A 22,502-nucleotide genomic window follows, 5' to 3' on the forward strand; every position below is an offset into this window, starting at 1 on the left:
CTCGGAATGGTGTTAGGGAAAGTTACAGAGGAACTGGGAAAGGGAATATTAGTTGAAATTAAGTAAGGACTACAAATAAAAGTACTGTCCTCAAGGGAGCCCCACATTTCAGTTATGGAAGCTTCTGGAAGAAGTATCCTAAGACATGATAGGGTATATAGGAGGATTTAGGAAGGGTTGAAAGGAAGCTAGTAGCTGGGCCAGTACTATGAAGTATAAGACAGTTTGGGACAAAGAGAAAGGATTAATGACTAAGAGCCTATAATTTATGTTTTATTCAGGATTTCTAAATTCCTTCCGGAATAGACTGAGAATTAAGCCAAGATTCCCACTTTGATGGGGTATAAATGTACCCTAATCCATGGGTATAGCTGACCATGGTCTCACCTGCCCCAAATAATATTAAAGTTTAAAGAATAATTTAGTGGTGTCCACTCCACATCTGAATACAGTCATAAAAATGCATGCAATGGAGTACTATAATGTGCATTAGTTCTAATGCTAAAATAATTAAGTCTAATCACAAATCATCTTGATTGTCATATGTCCCAGAAAAATGCACAGAAACATGACTAAATGAGAAAAAAAAAATGCTTTGTAAGCTAGTGTGAAAAACTTTTTGAAGGGAAAATATAAAAAATAAACTTTCCAGAAGCATTTCAGCAGTTGATGAGTCCATAAAACAGGGGCAGATAGTATAGCAGGAATGAAAGCTAAAAGGCAGTCCTTGTGAAGAATCTAGAGAAAAAATTTTAGATTTGTTTGCCAAAAGGTTCATTTCAGCTTTTTTTTTTTTTTTTTTTTTTCCTTTTTGGGGGGTTGGGAAGTTGAATGGCAAGAGGAATGGGAGGGTACTATCCAGCTCACCTATAGTCTTTTTTTTTTTTTTTTAATATTTATTTATTTATTTTTTATTTTTAGTTATCGGCGGCCACAACATCTTTGTTTGTATGTGGTGCTGAGGATCGAACCCGGGCCGCACGCATGCCAGGCGAGCGCGCTACCGCTTGAGCCACATCCCCAGCCCCTCACCTATAGTCTTAAGTTTCCTCTTTTAATTGATTGGTTGGTTAATTGACTTCCCTTCATCCCTGAATCCCACTGTTTCTTCCCATCCCTGTAGTACTACTTTTTTACTAGTTCTCCAGCTACTTAAAGTAAGAAATGATTTGTATTTTCACTAAGTACAAAAATAATTCTTAGGACATTATGCAAACTTTCTTTTATTTAAAGGAAAGCAAAGCAAGGAAAAGAAAACTTATGGAGGGAAAGTCTTAGAAAGGAGGAAGAAGAAAAACAAAAACGACTTCAGGAAGAAAAAACACAAGAAAAAATTCAAGAAGATGAACGAAAAGCTAAGGAGAAACAATGTAAGGATATGGCTAAAAGATTTGATTTTCAGAGGCAAAGCAATAAAAGCAATAATAAAAGATATCTGATGAGAAGCAAAAGAAGAAAAACAAACAGAAAGTTACTAATCTTAGAGTTAAGATAATCTTTTTAAAGTTAAATTTGGATGAGAACTATATAGAGATATTAAAACAGACTGAAGGTAGAAATCTGAACATAATGGGAGGAAAAAAAGGTTGTTACCACCAACAGCAAAGACCATGTCATGGTTTTCAAAACTGAAATAAATTGTTTTAAATATTTTACTCAACCAGTATAACTAAACTATTTTAGTGAAACAACAGTAAAATTTTAAGTAATTTTTTCCGAAGATATACTTTGTTTTTGTTACACTTTGGAGTCTGTTCCTAAAATACCTTAATATTATATCCTCTTTCTGATGCATAAGCTTTGAATTCATATTAATGATACAACGTGTTCAAAATTTTTACAAGTTAAAGCATGTATTCTAAAAATTTAAAGTAAAACATTTTTAATCTTATCAAATCCAGTAAATTTGGAAATTCTTCTACTGTTTTTTCCTTTAGAACTATACTGATAAATCTAAAATCTTTCTTCAGCCAACCCTGTTTACTAGCTGATATTCTCATTGTGACCTCCCTTTGTGTGCTTTTCTTTTGTAATATTCTGACCTCAACACGTATCCCCTTAGTCACCTTCTACTTGGCCTGCCTGCACTCCCATAGACCCTTCAGACTGAAGCCATCTCTCTGTTTTGCTGCCTCCCACTTTACTTCAGTTGAATATCCATATTTGCTTTTATAGTGGTTATAAGTAGTAAAGATACTTAAATCCTCAAAAGTCTTTAGCAGAAGGATTTTCACAATACTTTTCTATTAGATTTTAAGAGCTCTTTATTGAATCATAACAAAGATATGAATACATGAAAACAAATTGTGATAATTTTCTTCTCTTTAGGTGAGACAGCTAATGCTTTGGTGAATTATAAAGCATTATACCCCTTTGAAGCAAGGAACCATGATGAGATGAGTTTTAATTCTGGGGATATAATTCAGGTAGGAAATAAAGTCTTTTTTCACTCTCATGATAAACTAAATACATTATAATACATTGCTTTCTGTAATAATATTGATTATACTGAATTTTTTTTTTTTGGTAATAGGAATTGAATCCAAAGACACTTAACCACTGAGTCACATCCCCAATCCCCAGCCCTTTTTATTTTTTATTTTGAGGCAGGGTCTAGCTAAATTGCTTAGGGCCTGGCTAAGTGGCTGAGGTTGGCCTTGAACTTGTGATCTTCCTGCCTCAGCCTCCTTTCACTAGTATTATAGGCATGTTCCACCACACCCAAGAAATATTTTAAGAAGATAAGTAACTATTGATTTATCATGTGGCCCTACAACATACCTTAGAGCTACATGGGACAATTATTATTACTGTTATATTCTAGGAAGGAAGCTTAGACTCACACAAATTGTATCTGTCATCACAATGCCAGAGAGGGATACAAGTGTGTGTCTTTTGATTCCAATTTCAAATCTTGTGTTCTTTCCACTATGCCATATTGCTTCACATCATAAAAAGTGATATTGATTTTGTTAATTTAATAAATTAACAATAAAATATTGAGAAGCTGGTTGTTTTTTGACAACTGTTGAAAGAGTTGAAGGTTTTAGATGCAGGCCATTTATTCCTTGGAATTATAGGTCTTTATTGTATTCTCATAATCCACATAAAATGGATGAATAAGAGAAGATGCAGGGAATTGGGTTTGTTAGATCCACTGTGAGGCAATTCTAAAGTATAGGCTTTAGAAACACAAACTGGAATTTTAATCTCTATATAGTATGTGAATTATGTATCAGTAAGACATTATTAAAAACAAAGAGCTGGGTTGGGGTTGTGGCTCAGCGCTTGACTTAGACGTGCGAGGCACTGGGTTGGATCCTCAGCACCACATAAAAATAAATAAATTAAATAAAGGCATTGTTTCCATCTACAACTAAAAACAATAAAACAAAGAGAGAGAGAGCTGGATACAGTGATATACTTCTGTAATTCCAATTACTTGGGAGGATGAGGCAGGAGAATTGTAAGTTCAAGGGCAGACTATGCAACTTAGCAAGACTCTGTCTCAAAATAATTTTTTTAAAAAAGATCAGGGATCATAGCTCAGGGGCAGACTGCTTGCACAAGACGTGCTTGTTAAATCCCCAGAAGTGGAAAAAAAAAAAAGAAGTTAAATATGTACCTACCATATGAATCAACCATTCCACTCTTAGGTGATTACTTAAGAGGATTTAAAGCATATATTCACTTAAAGACAAATGTTCTTAACCATTTTATTTGTAATAACTAAAAACTGGGAAAAACTAAAATGTCGAATGGAGGGAGTTAAAATGGTATATCCAATCAATGTAATTACATAGGAATAAATCTTACTTACTGCAACATGGATAGATTTCAAAATAAATACATTAAGAGAAAGAAGATGACAAAAAGGATATTGTATGATTTTATTTATATAAAACTCTAGAAAATGCAAACTAATCTATGGTGACAGAAAGACCAGTGTTTGCGCAGAAACGCGGAAGGAGCAGTAGAGGAGGGAGGGAGGACTTATAATGGAGCAAGAGGAAACTTTGGGGAATGATAGATATGTTCATTATTTTTATTGTGGTGATTTTTACACTCACGTGAACATGTTAGGACATGAAATTCAGCAAGTTAAATGTGAAGTTTAGGTTAATTATACCTCAATAAGTTGTTTGTAACCAGGCACAGTGGTGCACACTTGTAATCCCAGAAACTCAGGAAGCTGAGGCAGGAGGATTGCAAGTCTGAGGCCAGCTTGTGCAACTTAACTAAGAACTTCAGCAATTTAGCGAGACCCTGTGTCAACATAAGAAATTAAGTTTGGGGATGTAGCTCAGTGGTAAAGTGCTCCTGACCTCAAAAATGTTAATGGATTCTACATGATTTTAATAGTTGTAACCCTGTCAAATCAGTGGTTTGCAAAGGTATGGGAAGTAAAGTGGAAATAAGCAGATACATACTATGCTAGATGGAGTTAATGAAAAGGCTCCACAGACAAATGGAGGAGATTATATGTACATCAATAATACAGTATGAGGGGCTGGGGTTGTAGCTCAGTGGTAGAGCACTTGCCTAGCATGTTGAGGCACTGGGTTCGATCCTCAGCACCACATAAAATAAGTAAATAAAAGACATTGTGTTCATCTACAATTAAAAAAAAGTTTTAAAATAATACAATATGATAATACTGATTATAATAGTATATATAAGATAAGTGGCTGGGTTGAGGGCAAAATCTTGAAGGATGAGTGAAGGTTACAATTATCTTAGGTATTATATAATAAATTCTACCATAGGTTAGTGAGGATGGGGTTGAAAAAAGTTCAGAAGTTTTTAGTGCAAGGCTAGGAGTTTGGCTGCAGAAGTATAGTAGAGGTAAGAACCACACATTTTTTTTTTTTTTTTTTTTTTACAATGACTAAGTCATTGGTGGTAAGAATAATAGAAATACAGAAAAATTAGGTGAAGGATGGGCCAGGGGTGAGGGGGTGTAGAGAAAAGTTCAGTCTTAGACTTCAATTGGAAGTTTCATGGGACAGCTAGTTGAAAATATCCTGCAAAGAGTTGAAGGTGTAAGTGGAAGTCAGTTCTGAAGATAGAGCTATAGGGTTAATTATTGCAGAGGGAACTGATCAAGCTGAGGAGCAAATGGGTTTGTTAAAAACGTAGAGTGTGAGGCAAAAAAGCCAGTGATGAAACTTGTGTTAAAGGGACAGGAACCAAGAAGCAGAGCAAGAAACACTGATGAATGGAGGTTGTCTTACTAGGAGGGAAGTATCTGGGAGAAGTGAAACTGGTAAATCACCTAATACATTTCTCTAGTTAGAGAACAGTATTCAGAGGTTTTTCTAGTTCTGTTAGTTCAGGAGTTCTGTAATAAGCTGGATATGGTAGCACAGGGCTGTAATCCAAGGTACTTGAAATGAGACAGGTGGATCACAATTTAAAGACCAGCCTCAGCAACTTAGCAAAATCTGGTCTTCAAAAAATTATTTATTTTAGCTGTTGATGGACCTCTGTTTTATTTATTTATTTATATGTGGTGTTGAGAATCAAACCCAGTGCCTCACACATGGTAGGCAAGCACTCTACACAACCGTAGCCCTCAAAAAAAATTTTTAAATGAAAATAGAGGCTAGGAATGTAGCTTAGTGGTAGAGCATGTGCCTCAGTGGTGGCATACATGAGGCCCTGGATCAATCCCCACTATTGTGAAAAAAAAAAAAAATCTATTGGAAAATTAAAAGTTTACAAGAAAAGAAATGTAATCAGAACATTGCATGACTCAGATGTGAAATATTTACATAGTCATAACATAACATTAAATATAATTTAACCAAAAATTATGATGTAACAATATTGGCAGTGTAAGAGGGTGTAGTGAAAGAGGGGTAAATTTTAATTTTTCCATAACCATATCTTATTTAGAAATATAAATGGTAATAAGAAGAAACAACTAAATGGCATGTTACTGTTAGGAATGGAAGTCAGGGCATAAGGACCCTTGAAGTGGGGCAAGATTGTTTTCTCTCATAAGCTGTTAACTGTTTTCATCTATTAATTTGGATAAAATTTAAAACGATAACTTGTCAATTCTTGAAATAGCAACCTAATTATTTAAAAATTCCTTAGCTATTTAGTTAAATGGATTTAATTCTGTAAAAGAGAATATTATACAACAGTCTGCATATCTTTCCATTATAAATGTGTAGATTTCTAAGCACTGTTCACCTCTTTGTTTCTATAGGTTGATGAAAAAACTGTAGGAGAACCTGGTTGGCTTTATGGTAGTTTTAAAGGAAATTTTGGCTGGTTCCCCTGCAATTATGTAGAAAAAATGCCATCAAGTGAAAAACCTGTATCTCCTAAGAAGGCCTTACTTCCTCCTACAGTATCTTTATCTGCTACCTCAACTTCTTCTGAGTAAGTTTTGAGCTAACAGTGGGATTTATATAGTTCTACCAACTAATGTAGTATGCTAATGTGGAGCGGGTCGACCTGATGCTTCCTCGTGTTGTTAATCCAGGCTGTACTCCCCCAAGAGAACCTTTTTTATTCCATATCTAATGCTGAAATTTTAAAAAGGAAAACATAGGTTTTCATGAATTCTGTTTTTCCACAAATTATGTTTAGTGTATATAATATACAAGTGGATAGTATACTTGTAAATATAGTATGTATTAGGGAGACCATATTAGTCTATAAAACTTGATAGTACTTTATTAGATTTTTAAACAATTAAGTATACTTACATTAAAGTGTTACGTTTGCAGACCACTTTCTTCTCAACCGGCATCAGTAGCTGATTATCAAAATGTATCTTTTTCAAACCTAACTGTTAATTCATCATGGCAGAAAAAATCAGCTTTTACTCGCACTGTGTCCCCTGGGTCCATATCACCTATTCATGGACAGGTATGTTATTCATAATTTTTGTGTGCTTTATTCTTTGAATTTGCTTCTGATTCATATGAAATAGAATAAAGATTTTTGTACAAAAATATCATTCACTCATTTAACCAGAGTTTGTAGCATTTGGTTTCTGTTCTTACCATTCACTTGTGGTGCAAAGTTAAGGAGTGATTATTACCTAAAGGATTCTCATCAATGATTCATTCCCATAGTATCAAGTAGAAGATAAGCTGTTTGGGGCTTGAGGGTTTTGGTTGTTTTGTCTTAAATTTAAGTAATTTGAGAACCCTGGAAAATATATATGTATACATATATAAATTTTACATACATACACATATATATGTACACATATATATATGATATATACATATATTTATATATAACCTCTGATTTAGTATAAACATTCAAAGTATTGATACATTAGCATTGTTAAAAAGAAATTTCAGATTCCATTAAAATAAAGCCCTACAGATTCACTCAGGAATGTTTATTACATGATTATGGGTTCCAGCATTTTATTATGAAGTAGAAATTTAAAGAAAAATAAGTCAAAATACCTTTCAGTTAGTAATTCATAAATTAATAAGGGAGACAGATATAAATAAGTGTAAAATGTGAGAAATTGTATAAAGATATCTACAAATCCCTGAGAGGGGAGAGAGCATGTTGTTCAATCTGTGTGAATTGGAGCAGTCTTCATGAAGGGAATGTATTTTAGTGGGACCTTCAAAGATAAGCCAGATTTTACCAAACTGAAGGGGAGTTACTCAAGTGAAAGATCAGTTTGAGAAAAGTCACTGAGGCACGTTAATGCACAGTGTTTGCAGGAAGCAGGAAGAAATATATAGTATAGCTGTAATATAGGGTTCATGGAGAAGTGAAACTGGAGAGAGAGGTTGAGGTTTATTAATAAGGGAAGCATTTACCACCCTGCTAAGCAACTTGTCAGTGAAAAGCCAAGAAAGGTTTTTAAGAGAGGAGTTGAGGTATATGCTTAAGAAGGATAACCCTGGCAGTGAAGTAGAGGCCAGACTGGCAGAAAGAAGCAAAGCAAGGGAAACCGTTACGGCAGGCTGTTAAGCAACTAAGTAACAAGAGATGCTGGTGTGAACCAGGGTATAGTCACGAAAATAGAAGAGGAGATGGCTTTAGAAAAGTGTTAGGACTTGACACGAAGTAGATAGCCTATTGAATGTGGAGAGTGAGGAAGATGGAGATAAAGATAATTCTTCAGAATCTTTAGCTTGAGCAACTGAAAGGACAGTGATAATGTTGTCTTCAGTAGGCAGTGGATGAGGAGTGGGTTTGAGGGGTTCTAAAATGGTTACATTTCAGACAGCTAAGTTCAAGGTGTATGTAATAGACAACCTTGCGGAAATACTAGTAGGCATTTTGATGTAGGACCTGGAGCTCAGGAGGTAAAGTTACCCTGAAAATACAGATTTGAGGTCTTGGGCTAACATGAGGTTATTTAAGGAAAGCATGTGGAACAGTGAGGGATGAGGGCTGGACAGAATAGGAGCCCTCAGTCACCAGGGGGCAGGCTTCAGGAACTACAAGGGTTTTAGTGATGTCAGCACTGTGCAGAGATCAAGGAGAATAAAAATTTCAGAAGGAACTTTTTGTTTTGATGTTATTATCAATAACCTTTTCTGGAAGAGGTTCAATAGAATGATGGTGCAGAACCTAAATTAGAAGGGATCAAGGGGTGACACTGGAAAGCAAGTTGAAGACTATTTCTTTCCAAATTTAGAAGTAGAAGAAAGTAGAGAAGTAACAAAGGGAATTGAAGGCTGCACAGAGGAATTTAATTTTACAGAATATTTTTAGAAAGTGAAAGGGCATAATGGAATATTTATAGGACAAGAGAAGAGGTTAACTTTATTAAAGGAACAAAAAGTTTCCTTCCTCTGAGTGACAAAGAAAAAAGAATGAACATGAATTTGAACAAGTGAAGAACTAAAAAGCAGAGGGAGGTTGAGCATAACTCCATCTCCATGCCTGGTGGAGTAACTAAGTCAACTGCAGTTAGGAGGCACCGGAAGCTGGAGGAGAGAAAAAATTTGTAGTACCTCTTTCCCTTTGTTCCATGATATATATGAATGATGGGTTTATGAATACTTCTTTAGTACTCTGTTTACCTTCTGTACCAGTAATGATATTTCCTTAGATAGTAGGTATTCAAGAAGGTTACACATTGTTCTTTTAATTTGAAGTCAGTCAGTAAATTAAGATTATGTCACCACCATAACTAGTCTACTGTTAAAATAATAATTATAACTATATTATGTATGAGGAAACAGAAATCTTGGTTACTGTGGTCTTGCATTTCCTTGTTTGTGGCTCAGTGTTCATAGCGGCTCAGTTCACAATAGCTAAGCTCTGGAACCAACGTAGGTGCCTTTCAATAGATGAATGGATAAAGAAAATGTGGTACATATACACAATGGAATATTACTTGGCCATAAAGAAGAATGAAATTATGGCATTTGCCGGTAAATAGATGAAAGTGGAGACTGTCATGCTAAGTGAAATAAGCCAATCCCCCAAAACCAAAGGCCAAATGTTCTCTCTGATGTGCAGATGCTGGCCCCCAATAAACTGGGGAGTGGGAGTGGAGGTTCACTGGATTGGACAGAGGAATGGGGGAAAGTGAGGGGAGATGAGAATGGAAAAGACAGTAGAATGAGTTGGACATAACTTTTCTATGTTCATATATGAATACATGACCAGTGTAACTTCACATTATGTACAACCACAAGAATTGGAAGTTATTCTCTATGTATGTGTGATATGTCAAAATACATTCTACTGTCCTGCATAACTTAAAAAAACAAATTAAAAATACTTGTTTGTGGCTTTATATTCGTAGGGACAGGTTGTAGAAAACCTAAAAGCACAGGCACTTTGTTCCTGGACTGCAAAGAAAGATAATCACTTGAATTTCTCAAAACATGATGTTATTACGGTCTTGGAACAGCAAGAAAACTGGTGGTTTGGGGAGGTGCATGGAGGAAGAGGATGGTTTCCAAAATCTTATGTCAAGATCATTCCTGGAAGTGAAATAAATCGAGAAGAGTAAGCATGCCGGGTGTCCCGCGGGGTGTGGGTGTCGGTGTTCCCATTAATGAGCCAGCCATGGTCTGACTGACTGTGATAAAAGAAAAAGTTCATGCTTAAGTTTGAATATCAGAAAGGTAATTCATGGGGTGATAAGAGCATACTTCAGATGTTTGTGCCAGTTTTATAATATCTTTCATTCCACTCATTTCAAATTCATGAAGTTTTCAAAGTACTGTATTTAGAATTTTAGATGTGTACCTGAAGATCAACTAGAAAAGCAACTTTGCATTTCCTTGGAGCATTTCTCCCTTGTTTACTATATTTTTTCAGTATTTAAACAATTCTTTGCTTAGGTACTCCCCTTTACCAGATTGGGGCATTCCCTCTGGGCCTCTAGGGTTCCTTAACACTAACCTCTTCATTGCTCATACCTACATCCTTTTAAGTCATGAGATTTGTTACTTATTTTTCAGCTTTTCTATGCCTATTAGTCTTAATGAATAGTAGCTACTGAATTATATTAGCTCAAGGAATGAGGAAAGAAGAAAAAGAAATGCATTTTCAGATGAACAAAACTAAAAACTAAATAGGTTAATATCTCTGACCTTTAATTCCCAGTAAAGGTCCAATTATCAAATATCTTTAATACAAGGAAATAAGCACTAAAATAAAGCTGAGTTAACTATCTCTGGTTGGAATTTGATCTAAATAGAAAAGCAGTGTAACATAATGAAAAGGTACTGGTTTTAGAAATAAAGAGACTTGAGTTTGATTCTGCCGTTTTTTTGCCAGACGATAAGAAGTAACCTATTTGGTCTGCAGTTTTCTAATTGATTGATGAAAAGATTAACTAATCTTTAAGAATATTTTTTAGGGGCTGGGGATGTGGCTCAAGCGGTAGCGTGCTCGCCTGACATGCGTGCGGCCCGGGTTCGCTCCTCAGCACCACATACAAACAAAGATGTTGTGTCCACTAAAAAATAAATATTAATTTAAAAAAAAAAAAAAAGAATATTTTTTAGTGCTGAAGTTGTTTATCAACATTTAGTTCAAATGTAGAAATTTACTGACGTGGACTTTTGGAAGCGTGAAATAATAGCACTAACAACAGTACATAGTTGACATCTGTGTGCTGTGTGTTACAGCCTTTTTAAGAATTATCTTATTTAATTCCGTAGCACTTGACAGAAAAGAAAATGTAAGCAAAAGGAGATTAAGTTTAATTGTGTTAGAAGGCATTTCTTCTAACTTTCCATTCAGTAACTGACCTTTCTAAGAGATAAATCTTTCAACTTGAAAGCCTGCAATAGTGAAGAATCAGCACTAATGAAGGCAGCCCCTCCAGTTGTGGCATGAGTTTTAGTAAGGTTCCTTCTTTGTTGGCTTGAAAACTGCCTCACTATATAATTTACTCATGGGACCTGGGGAGCCTTTGTGCATCCCACAGGTATCTAGTCTTCAACATTCCACAGGTATCTGGTTGTCCAGTCTTCTAAATTTTTGAAAAGTTTCCTAGATTAAAATGGAAATTGTTACACATATTCTGATACTTTTAAAATTTTTTAATATTTTTAATGTAATACATTCTAAACAACTAATAAAATTCATATATTGCCCTCACTTTCCTCTAAACCAAGCCAAGTGCCTTATGTGCTTTATCAAAAAACTTCCCTTTTACCGAAGCCCAGTTGTCTCAAAACCTCCTTCAGAAGGGCAAAGTACCTCACATTTGAAAAACTATAAATCGTATTGAAGTTACTTTAGTGGATTTTTTAAAAAATTTTTTTTAGTTGTTTATGGACCTTTATTTTATTTGCTTATTTATATGTGGTGCTGCGAATCTAATACCGTGCCTCACGTGTACAAGGCAAGTGCTCTACCACTGAGCTACAACTCTAGCCCTACTTTAGTGTTTTTAAAACATTTAAGTTTATAATTAGGCAGTTCTTACTTCAGAAGGATTTTATTCATTTATTTTTTTTTGAATTTGAATAAAATAATTTTTTTATATCAAATCTTTCTTAACTATGTGCTTTCTTTTTTTTAAGATTCTGTTTTATTTTATTTTTTTATTAGCTACACATTACAGTACAATGATCTTGACAATTCATACATTTGAATCAAATGGGGTATAATTTCTCATTATTTATTTTTATTTATTTTATTTTTATGTGGTTCGATTCTCAGTACCACATAAAAATAAATAAATAAAATATGAGAGCATTTGTAGTCTGAATATTAAGACAGTATTTAGATTAATTTGAGGAAGCCCCAAAGGAATTCACTGATGAAAACTGCTATATCCATCAAATCACCTTTCTTGTTTTTTGCTTGTGTTTTTTTTTGTTGTTGTTGTTAATTTGTTTGTGTCTTTATTTGGCAGGCCAGAAGCTTTATATGCAGCTGTAAATAAGAAAGCTACCTCCACAGCCTATCCAGTTGGAGAACGTAAGCTTTTGCCAATTCGTAAATCAGATAGGGGTCAGATTAGCTACTGGCTAATTATTTAACTTCGCACAATTGTTGTTTTCTTGTTTCTGTGTCTTTGGTATTAAAATAGGTTAGAAAACCTGCCCATGTCTACTTCATATGAATATTGACGATATAAAAAATATGATTGATAGTACTTGGCACTTTTCGAAAGTCAGTGCTATAAAAATTCAGCCTAGATTGGCTCAATAAATAAGATTACAAATAAAAAATGTTTTGATGATTGATTATATAGGTATTTAGGAAGTAATGAAATTTCAGTACATTAGTTTATAATTAAACTGCATTTTGCTTAGTGTGCCAAATAAATAAATAGGATTTGGAGTCAAGGAACCCTTTGTTATAAATATTACAAAGAAATTTTTACTATAGTACTTTGTATTGTTTGGTTAAGAAATTTTGATTATGTTAATGGGATGAAAAATCAAAGATTGTCTACCCTAATTTCAGGTAATATTTGACTTAACAGCTACATAGATTTTATAAATGAAATATATTTTCCATTATAAAATTAATTGACTAGTTGAAGTATATTTTATTTTGCTTAAAAATAAAATTTTTAAGCTGGGGTTATGGCTCAGTGGTAGAGCACTCGCCTGGCATGGGTGAAGTACTGGGTTTGATTCTCAGCACCATATAAAAATAAATAAATAAAATAAAGGTATTGTGTCCAACTATAACTAAAAAAAAAATTAAAAATAAATAAGTAAATTTAATGGCAAATGAAATTTTATTCAATAACCATTAAGTTGAATATTCTATTTTAGAGCCTGAAAGACACAAGAATAAATAATATATAGTCTCCAAAGTGCTCACAATAGAATGAAGAGGATAAACCTATAGTTATGATAAATTCTACAATGAGTGAACAAAAACTATTTTGAGAAGGACCTATGAATAGCAATGTTGCATCATCTTAAACAAAAAGTAGGATCTTAACATAGTGGCAAAGGAAGAAAAAGGACTTCTGGACAGAGGGAAGAGAATGAATCAAGTTAGGGCCATGAAGTTGAGGGAACTTTAAATCACCAGTTAGGCTGCAGTCATAGGTGTACTATGAATGAGGCTCTCAGACGGGCCTAAGAAAATAGTGAGGAGCATTTTGGAAATTACTTAACTTATTACAATTTAAACATTTTAGTTGCTTTTTGTTATATCAGCTAAGTTAGTAGCAGGAATGAATGTGAAGAGTAGATAGATTATAGATGGTGTTTCTCATCCTTTCTAGTATGATAAAAGATCAAATTGCATGTTAGCAAATATAAATAAAACTAAAAAAGAAAGAAAAAGACTTCTAAAAGCATAGTCACTGTTTTTTCTAAATAATAACAATCACAGGAACAAAAAAACAAAGCCAATATAGAAACTTAGATATTTCCCTCAAGGTAATTCATTAATAGTTATTTGTTGAGCATCTACTTGTAGCCAACCACTATGCTTGAAGCTGGGTCATTATGATAGGTCTTGGCTTCTGGTACCGCTGTCTGCTAGATATTGGGCATTTCCATAACTGTATATATAAAAGAAATAACAAAGAATTTAGCAGATTAAAATATATTTTGTAAAAGGAAGTTAACATTTTTTTTCATGTCTTGCTTGACTCCATTATTTCATACTGAGTAACTTAATCGTATTAAGCCTCAGTTTCATTGTCTATGGATACTAATAACTCTTTGTAGTTTTAGGTAATTCTTTATGATTAAAAAATAATGGTGATTATAACAAGGCTGTTGGAAAAAACTCATGGAAAAGCTTTATGTTAAATAATCTTTTACTAAGCAATTGTTAAATAATAACTTCCATTCCTTTTTCTATCTTCAGATCTTTTTGTATTGGGTTTTCTTAAGACACAGAGGTCTTTTACAGTAAACTTACACAAGATCCTAGAGATTAACCTAATTTCTTTTTTATTTCTATAAAATCAGAATTAAAATCCACTTCCTTTTGCTTTATTCCCTACAGAATATATTGCACTTTATTCATATTCAAGTGTAGAACCAGGAGATTTGACTTTCACTGAAGGTGAAGAAATACTGGTGACCCAGAAAGATGGAGAGTGGTGGACAGGAAGTATTGGAGATAGAACTGGAATTTTTCCATCAAACTATGTCAAACCAAAAGATCAAGAGGTATTAAAAACAAAATCACTCCATTCTTGTTGATCAAGATTAGTATTTAAAACAGAGATCATATATGGTTTTGACCAGGCTACTTGCTTACAAGAAAACTAGTCACACTAGCTCCAGTACCAGAGTTTATTTTAGGCATCCAATTAAAGAAATAAGAGGGACAGGATTTCATGAAATTCTAAGAACAAAAACCACATGTAGCATTAAGCCTCATGATCACTAAAAATAAGGAGTGATTCTGGACTCTCAGCAGAGTTTACAAAGGACCACCTTGAAGGAGTCTGTAAATCTTTAAGACTCTAACATTAGTGTAATTCATCTTACACTCTGAAGTTCCTGCTTCTTTTCATCCCATAATGTCATACAGAAGTTCTTAAGACTTTTTATATACTTAAAATTTTTTAAGGGCTGAACACGGTGACACACACTAGTAACTCCAGAGGCTGAGGCATGAGGGTCGAAAATTCGAGGCCAGCCTTAGCAATTTAGTGAGGCCTCCTCAACTTAGCTAGACCCTGTCTCAAAAAACATAAATTAAAAAGAACTGGAAAAGCAGCCCAGTGGTAAAGCTCCCTTAGGTGAAAGCCTTAATAAATAAATAAATAAGTTGCCGGATCTGGTGGTACATGCCTGTGCCTATAAATCCCAGGAGCTTGGGAGGCTGAGGCAGTAGGTTCACAAGTTCAAAGCCAGCCTCAGCCTAAAGCAACTCAGCAAGATCCTGTCTCTAAATAAAACATATTTTTAAAAGTGGGGGCTCTCACTGGTTAAGCACCATTGGGTTCAATTGCTGGTACCAAAAAAAAAATTGAGTACAGAAGGTTTCTTTTTAAGTATATCGGTTATATCTAGTGATATTTACCACAAATTGAAACTGAAATTATTTAAACGTTTACTCATTTAAAGCCATTACATGATAACATAAATAACTCACTTTTTATGAAAAGCAACTGTATTTTTCAAGAAAAAAATTAGAAGAGTGGCATTATTTTATATTTTTGACAAAAGTCTTCAATGTCTCGCCTAATGGTAGATAGCTAGATGCTCATGTTTCTGTGTTCAATCTGATGTGATATGTTCTTTTGATTGAAGTATGTGAACAAAATTCAACCTGATACCAATAGCGGAGAAATGGAGAAGTATTTTAATGTTTGCAAATGTCTGTGAATATTCTTCTTTGATTCTGTTACACCAAAACTTGATGAATGTTTATGTTTATAAAGCACCAATTAGAAAACAGTAAATAAATAGGAGACCAGTAGAACAGAGGAAGAGGAGCAGGGAAGGGTGGAGAGGAGGGGAAATAGAGGTAGTAGAGGAGGTAACGGAGAAAATGATATTCATACATGTGTGAATGTGTCAAAATAAATCTCACTGTTGAAAAACTAGGGGTGGAACCACAATATGACCCAGCTATCCCTCTCCTTGGTATTTTCTCATAAGATCTAAAATCAGTGTACTACAGTGGCATAGTCACATCAGTGTTTGTAGCATAATTCACAATAGCTAAATTATGGAATTGACCTAGATGTCTATCAGTAGGTGAATGGATTAAGAAATTGTATACACACACACACACCATGGAGTTACACTCAGCCATAAAAAAGAGTAAAGTGAATGGAGAATATCATGCTAAGTGAAATTAGCCAAACTCAGAAATTAAAAGGTCAAATGTTTTTTCTCATATGCAGAAGCTAGAGTAAAATAAAGGAAATAAAGGAAGGGTAGGATAACATAAAGAACAAAATTCAGGGGCTGGGGTTGTGGCTCAGTCGTAGAGCACTTGCCTAGCACATGCAAGGCACTGTGTTCTATCTTTAGCACCTCATAAAAATGAATAAATAAAAATAAAGGTATTTTTTAAAAAAGAACAAAATACAAACTAATAGGGGCTGGGGATGTAGCTCAGTTGGTAGAGTTGTTGCCTCACATGCACAAGGACCTGGGTTCAATTCCCAGCACCACAAAAAACAAACAAACAAACAAACAAAAAACAAATTGAAAGTCTAGTAGAATAGGGGAAGGAGAAAGAGAGGGAAAGGAGGATGTGAGGAAAAAGGGGAAATCATGAGCTGAAATCAATTTCCATGCACATACTGAGTTTGTCAGGATGAACTTAACTCCTATGTATAATAAAAAAATAAATAAAGCTCTAATCAAAACTGGAGGCAATCATAATTGCTTAATAGTATTATTGTGGAAACTAGTTTTTAAAATTTTTTTTAGTTGTAGATGGACACAATACCTTTATTTTATTTATTTATTTATTTTTATGTGGTACTGAGGATTAAATCCAGTGCCTCACACATTGTAGGCAAGCGCTCTGCCACTGAGCTACAACCTCAGCCCATGAAAACTAGTTGACTAGTGTGATCTCTTAGAGTAGTGCCTGTTATACAGTACTCAAAAAAATGTTAACATTTACTGCCATCAACTCTGTGTAATACTTTTACTGCGGCTGTGTATCCTAAGAAAAAAAATCTTTTTGATCCCATCCCTTTTTTTTCTTCAAATTTCTATAAAATAGGAAATACGTTTGGTCCAATTTATCTTTTAACATCAAACAGAAATCAGAGTTTGCCTACCCACGGTGTGGTATTTTTGTTTTTAAATCAGTTCAATTGGTATAATGGTAACCTGGTTAAAAACAAACAAACAAACAACAAAAAAGTGCCTCTTACTCAGCAGGAACTATAGGATGAGTCAGGGTCCCTAGAGAAAGCAGGAACAAACTCACATGTGTCTAAACATATCCAGGACACACATGTTGTATCTAGTGGGCATTGATGTTAATCCCATTAATGACTGGGGTGCACTTGGCCTAGATATTCATGTTTAATATTCAAGAAAGATTGAGATAATGAGCCCTTTCTGTTTGAGTCAGTGATGACATCACCCACTTGCATATTATATATTCCATTAACCAACCAGATCTCCTTGTTGGATTCTTTATTTATTTGGTTTATGTAAGGTTAATTATCATTTTGAGTTGCATTTAAAGAAACAAAAGTCCTGGGAATTAGAATTCTTTAAATCCCAGTAACCTTTGTACTTTTACCTCTGGATTGTTGGAAATGATTTTTTAAAAAATGTCTCTTTCTTATAGAATTTTGGGAGTGCTGGAAAATCTGGAACATCAAACAAAAAACCTGGTATGTATAATAATGAGCTTGAAAAATTACTGAAGTGTTTACTGTGTCATATCTTGAGTTCATAATTCTGTTTTTCTTCTTTTCAGAGATTGCTCAAGTAACTTCAGCTTATGTTGCTTCTGGTGCTGAACAGCTTAGCCTTGCACCAGGGCAGTTAATATTAATTTTGAAAAAAAATGCAAGTGGATGGTGGCAAGGGGAGTTACAGGTATAATTTTTAACATCTATTGATTTTATTACAAAAATAATGCTCATTAAAAAATCAATAAAAATTTTGTATCACCCATAATCAGTACCAACATTGTAGTGTATTACGTTTAGTGTACTATGTTTCCCTCTAGTCATCATCTTTTTTTTTTTTCTTTTTGTAGCTGTAGATGAACAGAATGACTTTATTTGTTTATTTTTATGTGGTGCTAAAGTTCAAATCCAGTGCCTTACACATGCTAGCAAAGTACTGTGCTACTGAGCCACAGCCACAACCCCTCCCTCTAGTCTTTTGCCTCTTCATTTTTAGTACAGTTGAGTTGATATAATTATAAGTAATAATTGAAAGAACAATTTTCTCTGAAGACAGTTGTCTTCCAATAATGCATGCCTTACTAAAACCTCAATCACCTTCTTAAAGGAAAGCATAGCATCATCTTGGCCTGGGATAGGCCCAGGTGTAGTCTGCCCTCTAGGAGAAAGACCTGATTCAGGCAGTGTACTCAGAAAATAATGCATTGCACTGTCCTCCAGTAATCTTAGGTTTTTGAAGCAGCAGTGCAGGGAAACAGAATTCAGACCTAAGTGAGTCTGGTTTTTTCTAAAAATGTCAACAGATGGCTGTAGCATATGTTTTGAGAGAGAAATAGCATTATTCTCTCAGTTCTAAAATGTCCTTACTAGCTTTTTAGGGTTGACTGATGAGAGGTATAACTGTATTTTTATATAAAATTAATAATGGTTATTAATGCAGAGATAAACATAGCTTCATTCTTGCAAATCAAAATCTTATGACTCCTAGAGATCAGTGGGGGCCCACAACTCCCATAAACTAAGACACTTATCAGTCAGAATATTCCAAGGATTTAGAGATGGTTACCTCCCAGTAGCCCAGTGCAAATACCTGACCTGTCTTAGAACAAGATTAAATTATTTATTATATTGCCAAGATTTCTGTAATTTTTCAAATTATGTCTCAGTGATTGTTTCTGATCTCATCTTTAAATTGGGTATTTCTTTTGCTAATTCCATAGGCCAGAGGAAAAAAGCGTCAGAAGGGATGGTTTCCTGCCAGCCATGTTAAACTTTTGGGTCCAAGCAGTGAAAGAACCACACCTGCCTTTCATGCTGGTATGAAAATGGATTAATTTGTACTTCATCTTGGAGAGCTTTGTTAAAACTCATCAACTTCTTAGACTAACTCTTTGGAAGATGAAAAATGTGTCCCCTCCATACATCTGCTTAAAAGTAACATGCCACTGATAACTTCCTTTCTGAAAAGTTCCATGTAGGAACAGCCAACTGCTCGTTGATAACTTAAGCCTCTTTACTCCTTGAAATTTTTCAACATGGAATTCCTACACCATTGTACTTAAAGTGAAGCAGTTCTCTTGGATTTTTAACCAGAATTTTTTAATTCTTCTTTTTGTAAGACAAGAAATGTGGGCAGGAAGGTAGGAAAATTTTAGCCTATTTTAATATTGAATGTTGGGGTAATTTAAATTCTAGAAATTTTTTTTTCTCGTTCACATTTTTTATTGGTACATTTTAGTTGTACATAATCAGGGGATTCTTTGTTATTTATTCATATATGCACACAATTTAACAATATAATATGACCTGTATGACTCCCCAACACTTCCCTCCTTTCTCCCCTCCTCCCACCCCCTTGTCTCTTTTCTCTACTGATTTACCTTTGATTTTCATGAGATTCCCCACTAGGAATAGTTTTCATCCTTGTAGGATAATTAATTTGTTTAATTATTATTTTTGATAGTATGTCAGGTGATTGCCATGTATGACTATGTTGCAAATAATGAAGACGAGCTCAACTTCTCCAAGGGACAGCTTATCAATGTTATGAACAAAGACGATCCAGACTGGTGGCAAGGAGAAGCCAATGGAGTGACTGGTCTCTTTCCTTCAAACTACGTTAAGATGACGACAGACTCAGATCCAAGTCAGCAGTGTGAGTAATATCAAATTATTTACCTCTCATCTGGTGCGAAAACCTTAATATGCAGTACAACATTTATTACTGCCCTAGATCAGCTCTTAAACTCAGCACTCACAGCAAATGTAGATTAATGTTTAAAGAAAAAGCAAAAGGAGACATTTTACAAGATCAAAAGTTACACTATTTTAAATACTTTATTTCCTAGCCTTCAGCCTTAATTTTAGATTTTATCTGAAAAAATGTATAGGGCTAGGGTTGTGGCTCAGTGATAGAGCACTTGCCTAGCATGTGTGAGGCACTGGGTTTCATTCTTAGCACGATAGATAGATAGATAGATAGATAGATAGATAGATAGATAGATCGACCGACCGACCGACAACTTATAAAAATATTTTTTTTAAAAATTTTTTTAAATGTATAATTTCTCTTGTGGGTTCTTTGGTGTGATATCCATCTACACTGCAGCTTCCCTTCACCATCAACCTCTTTTTTCAGTGTCCAGTGCTCTTTTTCAGCTTAACAAAATATAGCAAGTAACTATAATTGCCCTGTCCATCTATTCAGAATTAACCTTTTAGTGTACAGATGCCATTAATTTTGCAACCTTCTCATTTATTTCCCAGATATTTATTCATCATCTAGGTTGGAAGAAAATTAAATAAGCTGTTTAAACTGTTTGCAAAACCCTTATTAGATGATTGTTTAGATAGCCACTTCATGCCACTGAAAAATGGTCTGTTTTACTATTTTCAGAACAGTGGTCCAGACCTCAGAGTGTGAAATTTGGTATTATATTAAATTATCTCACTAGACTTAATGGCGCATGCCTATAATCCCATCAATTCAGAAAGATCTCAAATTCAAGGCTAACATGGGCAACTTAGCCAGACCCTGTCTCAAAATAAATGGGCTGGGGGTTATCTTAGTGATACCGCCCCCCTCCCCAAAAAAAGCTGTATGTGGTGGTGTGCATTTGTAATCCCAGCAACTCAGCTCAGAAGAATCAAGTTCAAGGACAGCCTCAGCAATTCAAGCAAAACCCTGTCTCAAAATTTTTAAAAGAAGGGTGAGGGGCTAGAGATAGAGCTCAGTGGTAGAGTGCCCCTAGGTTTAATTCCCAGTACCAAAAAAAGAAAAAGAACATCTCTTGGTAGTTACCTATCCTTTATAGTTGACAGTAAACACAGTATTAATAATAAATTAGGGAATAAGCCATACTTAGAAATAAATTTTTACTTTAATAAAATGTATATTGTTTTTCCCTATCCTTTCAATTTTTAATTTTGTTTACAAAATAAGTCATGATTTATATTTTTATCACTGTAGTGAAATAATTAAGATTTAGCCTTTCATTTTTGTTTTAGCTGCTGAGAACACGTATATGGTAACTCAGTCAAAACTGAGATATATTTGTGATCCAGTTACACACTGGATAATTATTCTTTACCACATCTGTGTTTTCACTTTAGAGCTTTGTAAAGATAGTTCTGATCTTGGGAGAAAGAAAATGGTAACAACTTAGATTGCCTGTTGAATGGCCATTTTGAAGTTCTGCTGATAATTTTTCAGTTTCCAGTGATAAATTAGAAATCCATTTATAATTAGAATTACCTGCAGCACCTTTCTGGGAGCTGAGAGTGGTTGATACTTTGAGACTTAATTGTGCTAAAAGATCTTTGCTAGTGATCTCTGATTAATTCCATCCTCTCTGTACATTTAGCTTTTGTAGCATCTATGATCTAAAGTGATGTTTTTTAAAATTTTTGTTAAAGAGTTATTTTTAATCTTGTTTTCCAGTGGTGAAATACTTTTTTTTTCCAATTAAGCCTCATACAATGAGGAATATAAATAATAGATAAAAGCTTATTCTAAAGGAAGGGCAGCATCATGCTCCATTCTTTCCCTTTCTTTCCCTTTATTCCCTGACAGTCCTTTCAGGTTCCCTTCTAGGGAAATTAACCTTTGTAGGAAGTTGTGACAACTTTTTATTCTTAAACAGCATAATAGGTTGCCAATAAATTGTTCAATACACAAACGATACAGAAAATAGATAATCTCAAACTAGTTATCCATACAGATTACTTTTGGTCAGAGAATGCTTTGTGTACACTCTAGTGTGGATAGAACTGGCAGAGCTTCAGTCTGCCTGAAGTGAGGCCCCCCATCTGTGAAGTGATAGAATTTTCTATAGTGACGGAAAGAGTCTATATTTGCATCATCCAGTACAGTGGCCATTAGCCACATGTACCTTTTGAGTATCTGGAATGTGGCTAATATGACTGAGAAACTCAATTTTTAATTTAATTTTAATTAAACCTAAATAGTCACTTGTGACCGGTGGCTACTGTATTGGGCAGCACAACTTTAGAAGACAACCACTTTCAAGCCTTCCCTGAAGGAAAATAAGAAATAGCAATATTGAAACATAGAAATAAGAAAAGGCAAAGTAAATGACCTACACAATAATTTTAAAGGAACAAAATTTCTATGAGCTTCAGATTTTATTTTTTATGATGTTTTCAGATTTTATGTCAACATTTCTATTCATTGAAAAAATTTATTCATTTCATAAATATTCTTTAAATGTCCTCTACATACTTAAAAGCATTGGGAATATAAGCA

The 22,502-nt window shown here is 34.3% G+C and overlaps 1 protein-coding gene and 1 long non-coding RNA gene across 9 annotated transcripts in view; one reads left to right on the forward strand and one right to left on the reverse strand.

Moving 5' to 3' along the window:
- Itsn2 (intersectin 2) overlaps positions 1–22,502 on the forward strand; it is a 134,762-nt gene that overhangs the window by 76,654 nt on the left and 35,606 nt on the right. For all 8 annotated transcript variants that reach the window (XR_007348163.1, XR_007348164.1, XM_048804736.1 and 5 more), the window contains 11 exons: positions 1,234–1,370; positions 2,329–2,426; positions 6,218–6,393; positions 6,744–6,885; positions 9,755–9,960; positions 12,329–12,393; positions 14,398–14,564; positions 17,671–17,716; positions 17,803–17,924; positions 18,958–19,054; positions 19,701–19,892. Coding sequence is in view for 6 of the 8 variants with exons in the window: in XM_048804736.1 (XP_048660693.1) it covers positions 1,234–1,370; positions 2,329–2,426; positions 6,218–6,393; positions 6,744–6,885; positions 9,755–9,960; positions 12,329–12,393; positions 14,398–14,564; positions 17,671–17,716; positions 17,803–17,924; positions 18,958–19,054; positions 19,701–19,892 (1,448 nt within the window). In the remaining 2 variants the exon portion in view is untranslated. The remainder of the gene's footprint in view (positions 1–1,233; positions 1,371–2,328; positions 2,427–6,217; positions 6,394–6,743; positions 6,886–9,754; positions 9,961–12,328; positions 12,394–14,397; positions 14,565–17,670; positions 17,717–17,802; positions 17,925–18,957; positions 19,055–19,700; positions 19,893–22,502) is intronic.
- LOC125617238 lies at positions 702–1,212 on the reverse strand. Its single transcript, XR_007348165.1, has 2 exons — positions 1,033–1,212; positions 702–867 (listed from the first exon to the last, which is right to left on the reverse strand). It is a non-coding gene; the product is annotated as an uncharacterized LOC125617238 (long non-coding RNA).

This window comes from Marmota marmota, unplaced genomic scaffold (genome assembly GCF_001458135.2).
Source record: "Marmota marmota marmota unplaced genomic scaffold, marMar, whole genome shotgun sequence".
NCBI lineage: Eukaryota > Metazoa > Chordata > Mammalia > Rodentia > Sciuridae > Marmota > Marmota marmota.